Source organism: Amblyomma americanum, chromosome 2 (assembly GCF_052857255.1).
Source record: "Amblyomma americanum isolate KBUSLIRL-KWMA chromosome 2, ASM5285725v1, whole genome shotgun sequence".
NCBI lineage: Eukaryota > Metazoa > Arthropoda > Arachnida > Ixodida > Ixodidae > Amblyomma > Amblyomma americanum.
The window spans coordinates 152,129,846-152,149,308 of record NC_135498.1 but is presented as its reverse complement, the minus strand read 5'-3'; the positions used below and the strand labels follow the sequence as shown (position 1 = coordinate 152,149,308).

Here is a 19,463-nt window from a genome sequence, read left to right as displayed (position 1 = left end):
GAAAGAACTCCAAGCACAGCGAGCCCAGCCAGCCACTGTCCCAGCTCAGTCATCCGAGACACGTACACCCGCCGTTATCACCGAGCAGAAAACCGACACGCCATCACACCAAAGGCACACAATCAATGGATACAACCCAAGACGAGCCCCAGCCGGAGCAGACCACTGACCCAACCCCCAAGAAACGAGCACGCACCTCATCACGACAGTACAAGGACCTGACCCAATTGGAAACTCAGCTGGAAGCAAAAATCGAAGCGTTCGCCAACACCTACGCCAGCACGGCTGCCGTCACCGACCAACGCCTGGCGCGGCTGGAGGAGCTGATCACCACGTCCTTCTGCACCATACAAGAGCGTTTCGCCTTTATTGAACAGACCCTTAAGCCCATAGTACGCAGCCCCACCTTTGTGGCGCAATTCTCCAACCACCCATACCTTCAAGAAGAGACGCAAGCCCCAACTCCGACAAAATCATGTCCCAGCCCCAAGCCACAATAGGATCGCTACCGGGCCTTACGGTCTGGCAGTGGAACTGCAACAGTTAAAACAGCAAGAGAGCAGTGCTGCAACAACACATCACCACAGTAACCAAGAAACCCGACATCATCCTGCTGCAAGAAACGGCGACGGTGACCCCCACCCTCCCTGGGTATCGCGCTCATGTTAGCCCGGCGGAGGGACGGGGCGTCTGCACGTTCGTCCGCAAAGGGCTCACGTTCATCGAGCACCAACTCAAACACGGCCGCAGCAGGGTGGAATATACCTTCACCGAAATCATCCCAAACAAACAACGGAAAGGCAGCCTGTTCATCGCCAACATCTACAGTAACCCCAAGCACCAAACACAGAAATTCAAGACCCTACTACACACAGCCAGCACCCAAGCCAAAGACAACACGTTGCTGATCGGAGGGGACTTCAACGCCGCCCATCGAGCGTGGGGTTACGTGAAGGATACGGCCAAGGGACGGGACCTATTACACGATATCCTGGACCACAACTGTGCCCTGATCACGGACCCCGCTCATCCCACCCGCATCGGAAACTCCGTAGCACAAGACTCCACACCAGACCTTACGTTCATCAAGAACGACCACACGGGCAAAGTAACGTGGCACAACACCGGCGTCGACCTGGGCTGCGACCACTACATCCTTGAAATTACGATACCGAACCAATTCCGGGGCAACACCATTATGCACAAGTGGACGGACTGGGACGGCTTCCGTAAGGGACGTCCCAACACAGCACAAGACATCACAGACATCGAAACCTGGACGGAAGAGCTTTGCGATGCTGTGCACTCGGCCACCAAAACCATCGAAACGGACGAGGACGTCATCGCCATGGATAGCCGCCTGGCCCATCTGTTCGAGGCCAAACGTTCGATACAGGCGCGCTGGAAGCGGCAACGGTGGAATCGCAAATTGAGAAAGAAGGTAGCCGACTTAAACAGGGCCATTGAACACCACTCCAAGGTCCTGTGCCGTCAGCAATGGAACGAAATCTGCAACCGAGCTGACAGGCAACTGCATCGCGGTTGCACCTGGAATCTATTTCGGCACCTCCTAAACGAAACCAAGACCAAGTCACACCAGCGCGACCGCCTCGCCCGCCTCCTGCACAACACCACACAACAACAAGGAAAAGACGCCGTTATCAAGAGCCTGGAAGCCAAGTATCTGCCGGACACGCCAACGGAAATCCACCCGCCGTACGGGGGGCTGCCCAACGCGTGGCTCGACCGAGACATTACCGTGTCAGAGGTACGAGTAGCGCTGCACGAGCTCAACACCCGCTCAGCAGCCGGCCCCGATCTCGTTACCAACAAGATGCTACGAAACCTCGACAATGCATCGATCGAGGCACTAACCCGTTACTTCAACGAATGCTGGCGTTCGGGCAAGCTCCCCGGACAGTGGAAAACGGCAAGAACAATCCTGATCCCGAAACCGGGCAAACCACCGGACATCGGCAACCTGCGTCCCATCTCGCTTACATCCTGCGTGGGCAAGGTGCTGGAGCACGTGGTGGCCAACCGGTGGCAGGAATACCTGGAGAAGGAAGGCCTCTATCCGGACACGATGATCGGCTTCCGACACAGACTCAGCACACAAGACGCCATGCTACAACTAAAACAAGAAATCATCGACAACAAGACACAAGACAGCAAAGTAATTCTGGGGCTCGATCTACAAAGCGCATTCGACAAAGTCAAACACTCAGCCATATTAGCACAAGTATCACGACTCAACATGGGGGTAACGAGCTACAATTACATCCAAGACTTCTTGACCAACCGCACGGTGGAACTGCACGCCGGAGACCTCAGACTCCCCGAACGCAAGCTCGGTAGCACGGGTACCCCGCAGGGTTCGGTCATCTCGCCGTTGCTCTTCAACCTCGTTATGATCGGGGTAGCGAGGGCAGTAGCGGGGACCGGCGTCCGGCATACGATCTACGCCGACGACATTACCATGTGGGCGGCCGGTGGCACCGACGCCAGCATCGAGCAACAGCTACAAGCCGCGGTTACCGCCATCGAGCAGCACCTTGACGGCACCGGCCTAGTGTGCTCGCCCGCCAAATCCGAGCTGTTCGTCCTCACACCATTACGACCGGGACGGAAACGCGCTCCCCCTCGGGAGTGCGATCACATCAAGATCATGACCGCATCGGGGCAACGCATCCCCGAAGTTCCCAAGATCAGTCCTGGGCCTGCTGCTAAACAAGAGCGGCCGCAACGACGAGACCATCAACAAACTTACCACCAAGGCAATGGACGCCATCCGGCTCATACACCGAGTCTCGACACGACGGGCGGGCATGCGTGAAGACAGTCTCGTGCGCCTCGTCCAGTCGTTCGTGATCAGTCACATCGCCTACGTTGCGGCCTACCTCAAATGGCAGGTCACTGACAGGAACAAGATCAACACGCTGATCAGACGGGCTTACAAGACGGCGCTGGGCTTAACGGAGACCACGAGTACGGCTCGGCTCCTGCAGCTCGGCGTCCATAACACCCTAGATGAAATAGCCGAGGCGCAGCTCACCGCGCAAATGGAGCGCCTCTCTACCACCAAGACGGGGCGCAGTATACTGACATCCCTGGGTTACAACCCCCGAACCCCCAGCCGGCAACCATGCGAGATCAGCGAGGAGGCGCGGGCTCACATCCATGTGGACCCCATCCCGAAGAACGTGCACCCCGAATACAACCAAGAACGGCGGCAGGCACGGGCCCAGGCCCTCATCGAGAAACACGCCCAAGACCCGCACGCCCGGTACGTGGACGCAGCGGAATACAAACGAGAAGGCTTCGCGGCAGTGGTCGTTGCGGCGGCTACCGGCACCACGACAACGGCAGCGAGCGTGCGGTGCACGGACGCCACAGACGCCGAGGAGGTTGCCATCGCTCTGGCGATCTCCGAGGCCGAGTGTCACACCGTGCTCAGTGACTCGAGGAACGCCGTGCGCAACTTTGCCAAGGGGCGAGTGAGCGCGCCGGCGGCCGCTATCATAGGCAAGCTCCAGCCCCAAGACCGCCGCAGCACCATCCGTATCAAGTGGTTCCCGGCGCACGCGGGCGAGTGTGCATCCTCGCCGAACCACAACGAGACGGCCCATTCGGCGGCGCGAGCGCTTACCCTCCGCGCCCCCGAGAGTGACCGTTCCGTGTGGTGGTTCGAAACCAAGGACCGCGTAACCAGTTATGGCGAAGTTACCATGTGTTACCGCCTAGCTCGACGGACAATGCCGCCTCCCCACCCGGCACTCAGTCGGGAGGAGGCCGTCATCCTAAGACAGATACAGACCGGGTCACTCCTCGCCCCGGCAGTGCTACACGTACTTCACCCAGAACTCTATCCGAGCGATGTGTGCAATGTTTGTGCAGCTGGTCCGGCGGACCAATGGCACATCATGTGGGACTGTGCCAGGTTCCCGACCGAGGCTACCTCCAGGATATACCCGCCCGAACTTCAAAGTGCAGTGCAGTCTGCAGACAAGGACATTCAACTATGGGCCGTCCAGCAGGCCCGGGGTGCGCTCGAAAAGCACAAGCCTCACGACCCACCACAAACGGGCCGAACGGGGGTAGTGCAGAGGAGGGCATAACCCCGGGTCGACGCTTGGCCACCGTCACGACGCGTCAAACCGTCGGTTGCCGGCATTTTCAATAAAGTTTTTCCTACCTACCTATATTTTGTACCATGTGGTCACTCGTCCCAGCTGTCAGTGGCATAAGATTACTTTGGGGTAGCATCATGTCGCTTTGATCAAAATGAATGGTGAGGAGCTAAAGCTGGCCATTTATAATGCTTTGGGCCTAGTAATTTTTGTGGAGTACTGTTTCATGGATAGCGCTAAGCACAATGCAATTCTTTTTACCAAAAGGAGGGTCCTGTGGTTCGCATACGCCCTACAAAAGCTCAGCCACAACAACGTGAATGTTCACATGGGCGGGATAGACTGTAAATATACCGTCGCACTCCATGTGTACCACCTCCTCGTCTGATCGTGCAATAGATTCCATTGGAACGGCGGTTGAACTTTCACTGCCGGTCCCGTTTTTGTGTTGCCAATGCGTCAGTGTGTGTGCAGAGCTGAAACGATCTTGCGGGAACTGCTCTGTCACCTGGAATTTTAATCAAAGTGTTACGGGGAATTGATGAAGGTCTAATTAACACAGTCCAGGCATACTCTCAAAAGAAAATAGCACTGACCAGCTGTACATCTCGGGTACTCTTAAAGCACATCACAGTACAAGTCGGGCATGTAGCCAAGGGAGGGCCCACGGGGCCTGTCCCAAAGCTCGCGTGCCATACCCCTGAGAAAAATCCTACCTACGCATTGCCTTGTAGAACTGGCGTAGTTTACAGGCCCGTAACGGCTCTTTGCATGTGTTATATCAAATCTTCCTGCATGATCGAGCATGAGAACAGCTCTGCCATGAGTAGTCTTACACGCGACTAGAAGAATCGCCACAGCTGATCCATCTTAGTCGTTTGGCTACCGCGGAAGCCGTTTTCAGTGACTTCGCATGGTTTAAATAAATGCCTGAACATTCAGTGACGAAAAATAGAGCGAAGGACCGCTTGAACAAGATATGACTGACTTACGCCGCCGCCTCGTCAATCCCAAGTGCGATCGCCTTGCATCACTTGGACGCATAGGAAGATTGACGGGTGGAATAGCTTCCGGCACCAGCTTCCACTACTTGTAACCCAATAATTATAAAGAGAATCGCTGACAACCAGCACAGAAAAGCGTCGGCTGAGGACTCACCTAGTGTCTTGTAAACCGGGTACACAAAGTATTCCGCTTTAAAATGCTTGCTGCACACAAGAGCCGACGCTGACGTTGCTTCCCCATTTTTAATCTAATCATCCAAGCCTTCTTCATTTTTGATGACTTCGGGTAGAAGTGGAAGCTAACACCGGCTTCTTTACGTGATTTCCACTGCAGCACTGAACAGTAAGTCACCATGACTGCGAATTAGCGCGTGAAAACAAACGAAAACAGCCAGCGCGCCGGCCACCAGGCTGACGGAGTCCTTGCCGTGACGTCACACTGCGGCGATCGCAGCGGCGCCAGTGTTCGTTCTCGGGGCCAATGGGCCAGTTGTTGCCAACGCGGTTGACTATCTACAACACGCGTGTTATCCCACTGACTGGGCAGGTTTCCACTCTGTCTAATTTGTGGCCCATCAAAGAAACAAATGCAGCTGCGTCCTGTGAAGTGCATACCAGTTACGTTTAATGATGTGCGCCTCATACGTTCATACTGCAATATCTGAGATTCATGTTGATCGATCAAACAACCTTCTTAGAATCTCATGCGTTCAAACCGCATTATCTGCGACTCACGTTGAGCGATTACGCAACTATCTTAGAATAAAATGTGCTGCAGTAAATTAAGCTACCACTGTCCAACAGTTACTCTGCAATGTGCGAAGAATGGTTGCTTCCGCAGGCACAGAATAATAACAGTTCGAACTTACCTCCCAGCAGCAATATGCGGGCTCGATAAGAATCTGACTAGCCATCCTCTTCAATCCATTTAACAAAATAAAATGTTGGCACATAGTCACCATCAGTCCTAAATTCAAAGCCTCATACATATTCAATAGGACAATGGCACGGCACTTGTTATCTTCATAGCGAGCGTAGGCATGCGCGCCCATTGTGTCAACAGCCTAAAGAATTGCCACAAGAGCGCACGAGGCTGATACAGTCCAGTGGCCATTGCTCAGTCCTGCAGCCACCACAGCCCACCATGAATAGATGGATGATTCTGACTAGTTTTTCAGGCAGCAGATTGCACCACCTAGCCTAAAATTCCCTTCCTCTTTTTGTCGCCCTTTTTCAAAATATGATTTGCCAATATTTCTCAAGATGTTACTCCTCCCTTGACTTTTTTTCATCAAACATTTAAGCACTCCTTTGTAAACACAACACACTTCTCGTCTAATCAGTAGCGATGACGATGCAACTAGTGCCAAAGTGGAAAGGATCGCACCATCGTGTATGCACAGATCATAATTTTACAAAAAAAATATTTCTATCTCGCACATTTTTAACGCATTACTCAGTACTCAAGCTTAAAAGTGTTTGATTGCTGGATTGACCTTTTCGTGAATGCAGCCGAACTAGCCAGACCAAGCTGTAGTCACAGCCCCACAGCCGAGGCAACATGTCGGCAACGGGAGGTGCTGGCGGCAGCGATTTTTGCTCCAGAATCACGATAGCGCATCCACAGAGGCGGCAGAAGCGAGGCACTTACAAAGAGTACTTAAACCCTCGCGCAAAGTTTGAGCTGCCGAAGTCGACGCACTACTGGCGCAAAACCCACCAGCTAGAACAAAGCGCATTTGCCCACCACTTGCGCTTACGAACGCCGCTGACTGATAGTTTAAACATTGTTACACAGGAACTTTCTGCGGAAAACAATAGAGATAGTGGGCTGCAATCGCCACCAGAGAATATCGAGGAAACTGTCACAAACCATCATAAAGATTCAATGTTAAAGCCTTTATCTTGAAAAAAACATATCCTGCCATTATTTCTTACCTTCCCTCCTATAGGCCTTTATCAACTGTCCCGCCTGTACTACGAAATGAATTGCGTGCATTTACGTTTAAATTTTATTTGTCATCATCACCATCACTTATTGATTCCTTAAGGACCCTTCACAGGGTATTACATAAGGGGGGGGGGCGACGTACGTAGGACAATACAAGAACAATGTCAAAGAGGTTGAAAAAAAGAACAAATCTAGTAAAACATATATATAAACATACAATGAGGGCAATTAGGACAACGAATATAATCAGTAACATCAAATGAGAACACAATTAAAATAGTTACAGAAAAAAATCGATCGAGTAGAGAAAGGGATTTACAAACAAGTTGCTCAAGCACATCAAACTAAGGGCGAGAAAAGAAATATAGACAGATGTCATATGCCTTCGAATATGCTGCTACTATTTTTGCTTGTGCTGATGGAAGTGCTAGTATGTTGTGACGACTGGTTATTCTATTGCAAAGTGAGGGCTTTTCTTTCAAGCTGTCTTTGGATAGCTTTTTACTTCAGGCCCCCTTTCATAAAAAAGAATTCACGAAATAAAACTTCAGTGGTTTCTGCACTAAACATCGCTTTGGCATTACCCTAATTATGTTAAAAGCACCAGAAACTTTTTATGCTCCATTATGTTGCAGAAAATGCCTGTACAAACATGCCCATCTGCCTGGTCTGACTGAGACTGCGGTAAGTTCAAATAAGTGAAAGATACTTTCCGTATGTGTGCAAAAACATCACGCCCCAAGTGAGAGCACGAGCCTAAGCTCAAATGACGCTGCACTTGGAAATCTTTTCACAGATACTATATCAACAAAGTTGGCTGTAACAGAAGGTGACATCTTTTAATGGTCCTCAGATACGCACTCAAATTGAGGCTGACATTTAGTGCACTTCTTGCTCTTATTGACATGGTCAATGCTTTTTTTGAACGCCCTGTTCTGCCAGATTTGAAGTACATGTTGAACAAGATTTTTGAAGGCAGCGGGATAGGAATGACATTTCATTATTTTTGCCCACAGTGCACAATTTATGTGGCTGAAGCTGTGCCAGGCGCATCCCTGGACATCTGTGAATGTGGTCGGCCATGTGGAACCTCTGCCATAGTGAATGCACCCTTTTTTGTCCTTGTAAATCTTCATCACAATTGTGTAAAATTTTAGAAAAATCCACATTTCTCGATTTGACAAAGCCGCTCAAGTTAAATAGCACCTTGTCCGACACTTATGATGGCAGCATGTATCACAACTTTGTTGATGCTACTAGTCAACCTGGACACAGAATCAGCTTCACACTGAATGCAGATGGCAGTCATGTATTCAAGTAGAGTGGCACATCAATTTGGCCTATCCAAATTATGATTAATGAGCTGCCACCAACAGAAAGGATGACAAATTTGGTGCTGACCGGTCTCTGGTTTGGAAAAGAAAAAACCCACATGGGCACCTTTCGGGTGCCTTTGTGGAGAAGTCAGGAACAAATTATTGTACGAAAGATTTGACCTTAACTATAAAGACAGAAAAGAAAACTTCAAGGCCTTCTGCATTTGCTGTGCTGTTGATTCTGTGGCCTGAGCCTCCATGCAGGGCGTAACTCGGTTTAATGAATACCACAGCTTCAAATGGTATCTACAGAAAGGCGAGAGGGTTGGGAGAGCAACGAAATACCCAGTTGAAAATAAGAACAGTGCCGAAAGTAGTGAGAAGCAGATGGTGTCAGGTATGAAAAGGGCAATAATAGAGGAGTGATCTGTCAATGGTGTAAAATCTTTCTCCCCACTCACCAACATGCAGTAGTTTAATATAGTCTGGGGCTTTGTTCCAGGCTATAAGCACTGCATGCTGCTGGCAGTGGGGTGGCAGTTTCTGGACCTGTGGCTTGAATCGCCAGGTTCTCCACTCTATTTGGGCCGCTCTCAGGCTGCACTAGACAAACGCCTGATGACCGCTGCCCCTCCCAGAGATGCAAAATGCACACAGAGACCTGCCAGGAAGAGAAGATGGTGGAAAGCGGAGTTCAAAAACTGGCTGCTGTTTTACAGTGTTCCAGTGCTTGAGGGCATCTTGAACACTCAGTACTTGTAGCACTTGGCATGTCTGGTGGAGGCTGTACATATCATGCTGGAACCCAAGGTGTCATTTCCTGACCTTACTGTTGCAGAGAGCCTTCTTATAGATTATTTCTATGTCAATGCTCAAATCCTCTATGGAAAAGAGTGCATGACATATAACGTGCATCAACTTTTGCATATTGGAAAGAGTGTATGACACTGGGGTCCACTGTGGGCTCACTGCATTTTATTTCGAGGTGGGAAATGGCACCCTGAAGGAGGCTGTGAAGGATGCCAGTGGCATTCCCCACCAGGTATGCCGTGCGTAGCAGAATGAGGGAGTAGTTGAGAAGTGCATTAAAATTACTTATCAAGGTGCCATCCAGTACTGTGCTTCACTAGACACAGCACCAACACAGAAAAGTGTATCCATACCTGGGGGGCTGTGCTTCTTTGGTCGAGGTAGGCTGTATGTTCCTTCAAGCAGCATAACAAACAAGGAAATTGTGGCAGAAAACAGTATTGAGTATGTTCGTTTGTGTCGAAGTGGCCGTATATTTACTAGTGAAGGCTATGCCAGAAACTAAAAAACAAATAATTCTGTGGTAGAGCTGTCCGATAGCACTTTCGCAGTAATTGTGCGTATTATCAGCAGTAGTCAGACATTTGCAGTTGTGCAGCCACTGACATGCAGGGTGTTGAAGTATAGCACTGTTGAGATGAAGCACCTGTTTAAAGTTGTTTTATTCTCCAAGAAACATGAAGTTGTGCCATTTTCTTCAGTCAGCAATAATTGAGTCTTCATGAATGTAAGAATTGTTTTTATTTCACGTGTTCCTGATCGTACACCCTTTAGACAATTACCTTTTGCTGAGGTTTCTCCTGAAACTGTACCTGGGCTACTATAAGACCATAGTGTAGTGCTCAAGATTTCTTTCGAGCTATGAGGGACACTGTAGTGGAGAGCTCTGGATAATTTTGACCACCTGAGATTCTTTAACGTGCACTAGTATTACACAGTGCACATGCACTTACCTGTTTGCCTCCATCAAAACATAGCCATGGCACCTGTGTCCTTAGGATCAATAGTCAAGCACCCTAACCGTTAGCTACTACAGATTTTGATTAATTTGCATCAACAGGGAAACATTAATAATCTGAGGTAACATTGTACAGCATGTTGGTATTCTTTAATTTCGCCATCTTACATGTGACCACCAAAGTCTAAAAACCTCAAAACTCATGTTCACGCTGAAAAGCACCTCAGCCACTGTCAGTCAGTTTTAGGTAGTGAACATTCTCTTATATGCAGGTGTGTATGTGTGCAGATGAGTTTTGAGTGTGGAACACACTTGTTTAGGGGTGGAGTCGAGTCCACTTATAACGATGTTCAAGTGCCACGAAAATTCCATTGTTATAACCGATATTTGTTATAAATGGGTTGCACGAAAAAAAGCATAACAACTGCAAAGAGGGGTCACGGATGGCAAGTGACATGCGAGCTCCGCCAAGGCATGGTTTTGGTGGCATCAAAAGGGGCATTGTAAAAAATACGAGAAGGTTGCTGTGGCTGCCTCTCAGCTTGAAAAATCCCTTAGTGCCCGAAAAAACAAACAAAGAAAACATAAAAACTTGAAAGCATTTAAATAGGGCAAAATAGCTTGCACTTCTCACTTCTTTGCTGAAACAAACCCGTAATCGGTGAGTTTGACTGTTTCGCGGCAATCTTGCTGACATCGTTCTGGAGGGCATCAAATGTTGGACATGTCCAAGTGAAAGGTTTTTTGCAAAAATGAAGTCCCGCAGGGACTTGATCATTCTTGAGGCCTCCTGATGAGAGACAACTTGTACAGGCTCCGGTTCTTCTTCGTCATCGCTGCTGTCATCGTCTCCCGCACCGGTGACTGCTGCAACAATCACCTCGTCAGTCAATTCTTCGTTTGTGGTGACTGCATCGTCGGCGTGCAAGAATTTTTCAAGCCCATCCGCGTCGCCGGCATCACCGCGCACCGTAGACCAAAGTTCTGTAATCGCTCCATCGGCAGGAGCTTCGCGACACTCTGCGTCACTGATATCCCCGGCGAAGCCCGCTTTTCAGAAGCGATTCACGGCGGTGGAGGAGCTGACTTTTGCCCATGCCCCAAAAATGAATTGAACGGCCATCAGGAGCGAAATCTTAAAGTCTGGAGCGGGTCGGCATTCACGCACAGCAATGTCCAGGTTAAGAGCAAGCCTGCTCAACACACGCCGGCGATACAATGCCTTGAAGCACGCAATCACGCCTGAAGGCCGTTTCACATGATGCGATTGTTGCCGCAGCGCAGTGCGATTTCTGCCGCTGTGCCACAGAAATGCGCGTCGTTCTCGTCTCAGGGCCACTGCGACAGACTTTCAACAAGTTGGTCGCATTGTCGCAGCGTCGGTGCGGTCGCAAAGATGGCCACAGTAGTCAGCCAATAGGAGCTCAGCGACATGACAGGAAAATCTCGAAAACGTTTTATTGAGCTTAAGAATACATCACAGCTCAATATTATTACCCATGATTACGAAATCAACGCCTGCCACGATGTTTGACATTTATTGCAGCCGAAGAATTTTCGGCCACTGAAAGGCCGCACCGACGCTAGGGCGCTGGTGTAGACGGCACCGACTGAATTCATCGTTGTCATGTGAAACGGCGGCTGCGATTACCGTCGCAACGACAGTGCGACCGGGCCGTAATTTTTCGTTCCCGTCGCACCATGTGAAACAGGCTTTAGTCCATGGGCTGCAAGCCTGCAGTCGTGTTCGGCGGCAGGAAGAAAATTTTCACATGAGACAGCTTCTGGGCAGTCTGGTGTGCAGTACAGTTATCAAGGACCAACGCCACCTTCCTGCCTTCATGCTGCATCCGCTGATCGAACTCGCACAGCCACTCGCGGAAAAGTTCACGCGTCATCCACGCTTTCTTATTATGACGGTAACGAACTGGAATCCTCGCAGCACCACAGAAACAGCGGGGATTCCTAGATTTTCCAATTACGAAGGCGGGGCACTTGTCGCTGCCGTCCATATTCGCACAGAGGAAAACGGTCGCCCGCAATTAGCTCTGCTTGCCGCCCTTACAGGGATCGCCTTTGAGTGCATGTGTCTTCGACGGAAGCATTTGGAAGAAAAGCCCGGTCTCGTCACCACTGTACAAGCCCCGATCTGCATATACTTCGCGGATGTACGGCAGTGTCTCTTCCAACCACTTCCGTCTAGCGTCGACATCGAGCGACCCTGCGTCGCCCACGACTGCATGTAGACGATTCTGTGCCTCTCCTTGAAGTGCTGAATCCAGCCACCACCAGGCTGGAAATTGGTGTTTTGAAGGAAATACGCAAAGTGCTTCGCCTTCTCCGCTAAAATCGGGCCACTAATTGTCAAGTTCATAGCACGTGCGCTAAGGAACCACTGGTACAGTGCCTCCTCGTCTTTGTAGGCACCATGCCGAATCCTCTTCCGGCCGTCCTCCATAGCATGGCCAGCACTAGCATGGCATTCGTTTTCAGTCATCTTGAGCGCATTGCGGATAATGGCTGAAACCGTCGGCTGTGACAGGCCGTACTTGCGTACTAAGTTGCACACTTTTTCACCACCTCGGTGCTCCCTCAAAATGTTCCGCTTCGTTTCCAAATATTGCCGCTCGCTTTCTCTTCTGCGGCAGTTGATCCGGTAGAGCCACGCTGACCGCGCTTCCTGAAAGAGAATCGTCCATTGTTGAACTCTGGGGAGGAATCCCATAGGCTTGCAGAACCAGCAGGACCGAGGCCGGTGATGGGAGATCTCTGACGTGGTGGCCACACTTGAACAGGCCCGCGCCCTCGGAGAGGCAGCATTCCTGGTGTTGCTGGACATCAAGAGCGCCTTCGACTGCCTGCCCCACTGGGCCATCCTCGATGCCCTGGGCATCGGCGGACACCTGCTCCAATTTCTGCAGGCCTTCCTGCGGGACCGCTACCTGTGTGTGCGCGTGGGGCAGACCACCAGCTCCCGACACTCGGTGCCGTGCGGTGTGCCGCAGGGCAGTGTGTTGAGCCCGTTTTTATTTAACCTCGTGCTTGCGCAACTCCCACAGTGCATCCCACCTCGTGCGCGTCGCTGTGTACGCGGACGACATCGCGGTGTTCGCACGGACGCCCACCCGCCGCGGCCGCTCGGTGCGCAGCCAAGTGCAGCAGACACTCGACGCGATCAACGACCACCTGCGCAGCATCGGACTCGCCCTGTCACCGCAAAAGAGCGAGGCACTCATGGTGCATCCAACCTCGGCGGCACGGCGCTGGACGCCCCCGCTCCACCTGGATGGCACCCCGCTCCCGTGGCGCAAGTCCGTGCGCTACCTGGGGCTCACCATCGACGCGAGGCTGACGTGGGGACCCGCTGTCAAGGAGCTTCGCAGCCAGTCAGCCCTCATTGCCTCCCTGGCACGGCGGTTTCTCGCCAAAGGCAACGGCTGCTCTCCCGCTTTCTGCCTTCGCATATACGAGGCGGTGGCGACGGCCAAGGCCCTGTATGCGCTCCCCCTCGTTGGCCTCTCCAGGGCGCAGTGGAATGCTGTGGACAAAGTACACCGCGGAGCCATCCGGCAGTTCTACGGCCTGCCGAGGAACTCCCCAACGGCGGCTACGTACGCAGAGGCGCGCTCGTGGCCGGTCTCGCTGCGAGCCATGCTCACCGCGCTGAATCACATCGAGCGCATGCAGCGATCCGGCACGTGTGGCGACCTGCTCGCGCATCTCAAGGCGCAGACACGCAGCCACATGGGGGCAGCTGTCAACCAACTCTACAAGCTCCTGGGCCCGCCACCCCGCTTTCCGCCGCCGCACCAGTACCGGCCGCCCCGAATAAACGCAGTGCTGCCGGGCGTCCGGTCCAAGCGCAGCACCCCGCATTGCGCCCTGCGCCAGGAGGTTGCATCAAAGGTCCATCAGGAGTTCGCCGGCCACACCATTGTCTACACAGACGGGTCTGTGAGGGAGGAGGCCGCGGGAGCGGCGTGCATCGCCCCCTCGCTGCCTGCGGTGCGTCAGTTGCGCCTCAACACCCCGGCCTCGTCACTGACGGCGGAACTCGCGGCCATCTCCCTCGCGGCAGACGTGCTGGCGGCGAACCCGGCCGTCACACGGGCAGCCATCCTGACGGATTCGCGGGCATCCCTGCAGGCACTCCACAGCCCCGAGAGAGGTTCGCGCCTATGCAGTGGATCCCCTCCCACATTGGCGTGGATGGCAATGAGGCGGCGTACGAGCTGGCCCGCGCAGCGCTGCACCCAACAGTCCCACTCTCGCGCATCGTCACTCCGTACGACAGCGCGAGGCTGGCACTGCGTCGTTTCGTGACGCGGCTGCATCCAGACCCTCGCGTGGCCTCGGCGACCACAATGACGACCATCGACACCACGCGGTTTGCCAGGGCCGACTACGTGCTGCTCCTTCGGCTGCGCACCGGCTCGGGCTGGACGCACGATCGCCTCCGCCGCCACCGAGATCCCCCGGCGGCCCTGTGCGCGCAGTGCGGGAGCGCAGACACGCTTGAGCACATCCTGTGCGTGTGCCCGGCATCCTCCCGCGAGCGCCTAGCGCTGCAACAGGGCTACAGGGACCTGGGCTTGCCCTGCAGTGCGCTGAGCGAGGTACTCTTCCCGGCAGCGCCTCCCATCAGCCAGACTGCGGCGCTCCGCCACCTACTGCGATTCATCAGTGAGTGTGACCTGCGTCCTCGCCTGTAGCTATTAGAGCGGGACTTTGTGCGCGGCGGTTAATTTCTGCACCGCGGAGTCGAACGGTGCGTGTGTGTGTGTGGGCGCGTCTGGGCGGCGGCCGTGGCGTCGCGGTTTCGGCCGCATTGGAGTGGTCCCCAGGTGAGGTGCGCGCGCCTGTGCGCACTGAGGGTGCCAGAGTGCACAGCTGTCCCCCTGGTCATAACCCTGGGCCCATCCACTCCCTTCCGCCGTCGCCTGTTCCCGTGTAGCCGCGGCCGCCGCTCAAAACTGGCGATTTCCAGCATTCACCGCACCATCCGCCGCCCTTCCCTCATTGGCTGCGCCGCGTCGTGCTCCGCGACGTCCGCGCCACCTCGGTGGCCAATCCCGTCGCTGCCGCTCTGTTGGCCTCGCTGGCAGAGCGCAGCCAGCTCCCCGTGAGTGCAGTGTCGCCTTTTGTCTTTCTTAGCACGTGGTTGCCACGTTCTAACAATTTATGCTACCGCGCTCGTAAAACTAAGCCTTGATCACATTCTGTCCCCATCTCCTCAACCGTGTTTTTCTCGTTTTATTTTGACCTGCTCTAGCGTGTTTTTTCGCGTGTCGCCTTTGTCCTAGCACGTGGTTGCTACGTTCTAACAATTCCTGCTACCGCGCTCGTAAAACTAAGCCTTCATCACATTCTGTCCCTATCTCCTCAATCGTGTTTTTCTCGTTTTATTTTGACCTGCTCTAGCGTGTTTTTTCGCGTGTCGCCTTTGTCTTTCTTAGCACGTGGTTGCTACGTTCTAACAATTCCTGCTACAGCGCTCGTAAAACTAAGCCTTGATCACATTCTGTCCCTATCTCCTCAATCGTGTTTTTCTTGTTTTATTTTGACCTGCTCTAGCGTGTTTTTTCGCGTGTCGCCTTTGTCTTTCTTAGCACGTGGTTGCTACGTTCTAACAATTCCTGCTACCGCGCTCGTAACACTAAGCCTTGTGACGTCGAGTCCGAGATTCCCACGGTCCAATGGCCTCGCCGAGAAAGGAGTCCAAATTGTGAGAAGAATAATGAAGACTGGCGAGCTCAAAGAGTATTTCTGGTTGGGTCTACTCGGCTCTCGCTCGACTCCACCAGCCGAAGCCCTGTCCCCTGGAGAGCTCCTTCAAGGCAGGAAGTTACGCACTCGGTTACCGGACTTCGTGTCGTGCTCCAGACAACTGACGTCTCGGCGCCAACCACGCAACCTAAGACCATCCAAAGGAAACTCTGCCAGCACTCAAGAAAGATGCAGTTGTACGACTGCGAAGAGATGCATGGGACTGCAAGGCTCGAGTCATGGGCCTGGTGGCACCAAGGTTTTATCGCGTCCTTACAGAGGACAACAAAGTGCTTCGACGCAACCGACAACATCTTCTAGTCACAGGTGAACCATTCCGACGTGACTTAACGGAAGATGACTCTGACAGTGAATACACTTCCCAGGAAAACGTGGGAGAGCCTCAGTCTATAACACAGCCCACGCAAGCCCAGGAAAGCACTGGAGTATCGCAGCCTTAAAGATCCCCAGGTGGTCGAAATTATTCCGGAGCCCTCCACTACGGCACCTCTTCTTCCTTTCTTCTTTTACTCCCTCCTCTATCCCTTCCCTTACGGCGCGGTTCAGCTGTCCAACGGAGGACGGACGCTGAGCGGACGTGTTCCGCATGAGCTCCCGCCTTGAGACCGTTTTTCGGTGGAACGCGCTGTGCCTTGGTCTTGCTTTTTGTGGAATCGTCTGCAGGAAGTTGCCCTGTACCTGTGGACACCATATTTTGGCAAGTGTTCCCCCTTTTAAGGGTTTTCTTCACGATTTGTACTCGACCACGGTGCGGCAAAATTAGGCCTAATCTATAGGCCGAGCCGGCGCCTACGGCGCCGGGCTCCAGGGCCGTGCCTTGTGGTAGTGGGCCTTTGCGAGGCTAAAGATGATGGAGTACTCCGTTGAGGGAGAATCTATAACGCCCGAAGAATTCGAGGCGGGAGAACGGGCCTCGGTTTTGAAGGCGCAAGATCGCTTCAAGAAGACTGTGTACGGGGACCACACCGAGAGTAGGCCTACCGAGAAACAGGCGGGCAGCGACGGGCGCCAGACGCACGGAGCAGCCCAAGTCAAGCGGGGGAAAGCGCCGGTGTGGAAGAAACGGGGACCGTTTCTTCAGATGCCAGCCAAGGATTTCAAGGTTGTGTGTCGGCCCAAGAATTGGGACTTGAGCATAGTGACGCCGAGGGAGCTCGGATATGCCCTGAGAGCGGCAGCGAAGCTGACGAACGCGACTGCGGTGGAAGAAGACCTGGTGCGGGTCAATGAGAGAAACAACACGATGACGGCGAGCACGCCGTGTATGAATCGTAGTGGGGCATATGCGAATGTCAAGACGCTCAAGCTGGGCGGTCGTGACCTTGCGGTTTCGGCGTACGTGGCGGCGCCAGAGAATTCTGTGCGCGGAGTAATTTACAATGCGTACAACGGATGCCCACTGGCAGAAATTTGCGCAGGATTCTTGAAGAGGAATGAAGACATGGAAATTTTGGATGCCAGACCTTTGGGCAAGTCAAAGGCGATTCAGATCACGTTCGGGGGGAAGCGCGTTCCCCGGCAAGTCATCTATTGGAACTGTCTGTACGCTGTGATCCCATATAGAGAGTTAGTCGAGACCTGCTATAACTGCAGACGAGTGGGACATCGGGCGGACGTTTGCTATCGTCCGAAGACTAATTTGTGTCGCCGCTGCGGGAAAGAACATCCTGCACCACCGGAGGGAGAGTCGCTGACCTGCACGCCGGACTGCATCGTGTGTCATGGGGCGCACAGCACGGGAAGTCGGAACTGCAAGTTTCGCCTAGCCCGTCAGCAGCCGACGGGTCTGCAGCAGAGCAACGAGGACAAAAACCAAACGGGCAAGGAGGAGCGGCGTTCGAGGCCCAGGAAGCGGTCATCTATACTCCGTTTCATACTTAGCTGTCTACGCAGCCAAGGCTACGGTGCCTGTTTGCGATCCTCGTCCGCATCATAATATAGTGCGTCAAAAATAAAAATAGAAATGAATTGACAAGCAAAGTGAACAGTAGTTGATATTATAGTAGACCGATGGAAGTGTTTTATTTTGCAAATAGATTGATTTTTCTTTTATGTTTTCCAGAACCGAGTGACGCAGATTTTTCGTTTTCTCAGGCGCCGGCTGTATCAGGTTTTCGCAGCTGAGCCGGCAGGTCTGTTTGTGAAAATGGCGTCGCTGTCACCTGCTCGCTTGTTTTCTTCCCCCGCTTCGACTTCGAAAACATCTCCTGTTCGCCTCTTTTCCAAGGTGAAGTCTCCAAAGTTTTCTAAAGACTGCAAGGCGGTGATAGTTAGTCTACGCACGCATAAGGAAGCTCCACCCCGAGAAGACTGTGCGTGACGTTCTCGCAATTGTGGGCGAGATGACCGGAGTGAGCCCTCGGACAGTTGTGAGGTTTAAGAAAGGTCTTTCTGGCGGAGTAAAATAATTGAAGCCAGACTGAATTCTATCACCCCACAATTAATGATTCATTGTGTGCAGCATGCGAAAAAATCCGTGAACACCGAAAAACAGCGCCTCTCAGCACGTCCGTTGCCAACTCTCACTTCACTTTCGTTTCCCTGCGGAAAAAGTTAACAGCACGCTTCTTATTAAAGAAGTCATTTCATTTTGATAACAAAAAAGGCCACTTATATATGGCTCGCATTTAGACTTTCTATCTAGAGATTCGCCGAAAAAAGATAAAAAAAGGAACAAACCTACGCTGAGGATCGAACCTGGGCCCCCTCACAAAATGAACAAACATGCCCGCGCTTCGTACCACTCAGCCACGACGCGAGGCGGAGTGACACATTTTGTTAGTTTTTTTGACGGACTACTTCCGTACCTTTGGCTGTGTAGACAGCTATGTATGAAACGGAGTATAGCGGTGCGAGAGGCGATAGCAAGAGCAGGGACCGGTCAGCTTCCTTCCCGCCACTGCCCGGACCCGAGCCTGGCAAAGGAGGAGGGCAAGGTTCCGGTCATGGAAGAAGCCCAAGTGCCACGAGGAAAAAGGTGAGCTGGCCCAACGCGGGCTCCCAAAATGAGACTGCTCGAGAGAAGGAGCTACAAAGGCAGGTGCTGCAGCAAGCCGAAACTATCAAAAAGATGGAAGCTAGGATAGCAGAGATGGAACGCGCGCTTAAAACCGGCAGAGTGGACAGGGTACAGACGCCGTTGGCCCAAGCCCCACAGCAAGCAGCGCAGGCGAACGCTTCTCGCGTGGACGATAACACAGCTATGGAAGTGGAGAATCGGGGGACGGTCAAAAGGCCACCTCCGGCAGATGAGGGAGCTCGTGCAAAGAGAGTAGCAGAAACTTCGGCGGCGGACACGCCGCAGCCAGTATTTACAGTCACTTGTCTTAAGAGAGACATGCTTACCCTTGCGGAGAGAGTAGGAAAACTGGAAGAAAGACAGGATAGGCTGGATCGCCGGGTCGACAGGATAGAAGCTAGACTAGGCAACATTGAGGAGCGTCTTGACGCCTTCACCAATGACATGCGGGGTTTCCAGACCCAGGTAATGGACATGTTTAAACAGCT

General features: G+C 52.7%; 1 protein-coding gene across 1 annotated transcript; it reads left to right on the top strand.

Moving 5' to 3' along the window:
• The first annotated feature begins 125 nt into the window (after positions 1-125).
• Positions 126-14,881, top strand: LOC144120155 (uncharacterized). The gene is made up of 4 exons (XM_077652586.1): positions 126-392; positions 12,965-13,158; positions 13,229-14,303; positions 14,354-14,881. The coding sequence occupies exons 1-4, from the start codon at positions 126-128 to the stop codon at positions 14,879-14,881; spliced, it is 2,064 nt and encodes a 687-aa protein (XP_077508712.1).
• Positions 14,882-19,463: the final 4,582 nt, after the last annotated feature.

Excerpts from the sequence above, each read along its gene's own strand:
- LOC144120155 (XM_077652586.1), top strand. The coding sequence starts at position 126 with ATGGATACAACCCAAGACGAGCCCCAGCCGGAGCAGACCACTGACCCA. Across the intron at positions 13,159-13,228 it reads AGCTCCCGACACTCGGTGCC|TGCATCCCACCTCGTGCGCG; the intron begins GTGCGGTGTGCC and ends CAACTCCCACAG. Across the intron at positions 14,304-14,353 it reads CCATCCTGACGGATTCGCGG|TGGATCCCCTCCCACATTGG; the intron begins GCATCCCTGCAG and ends GCGCCTATGCAG.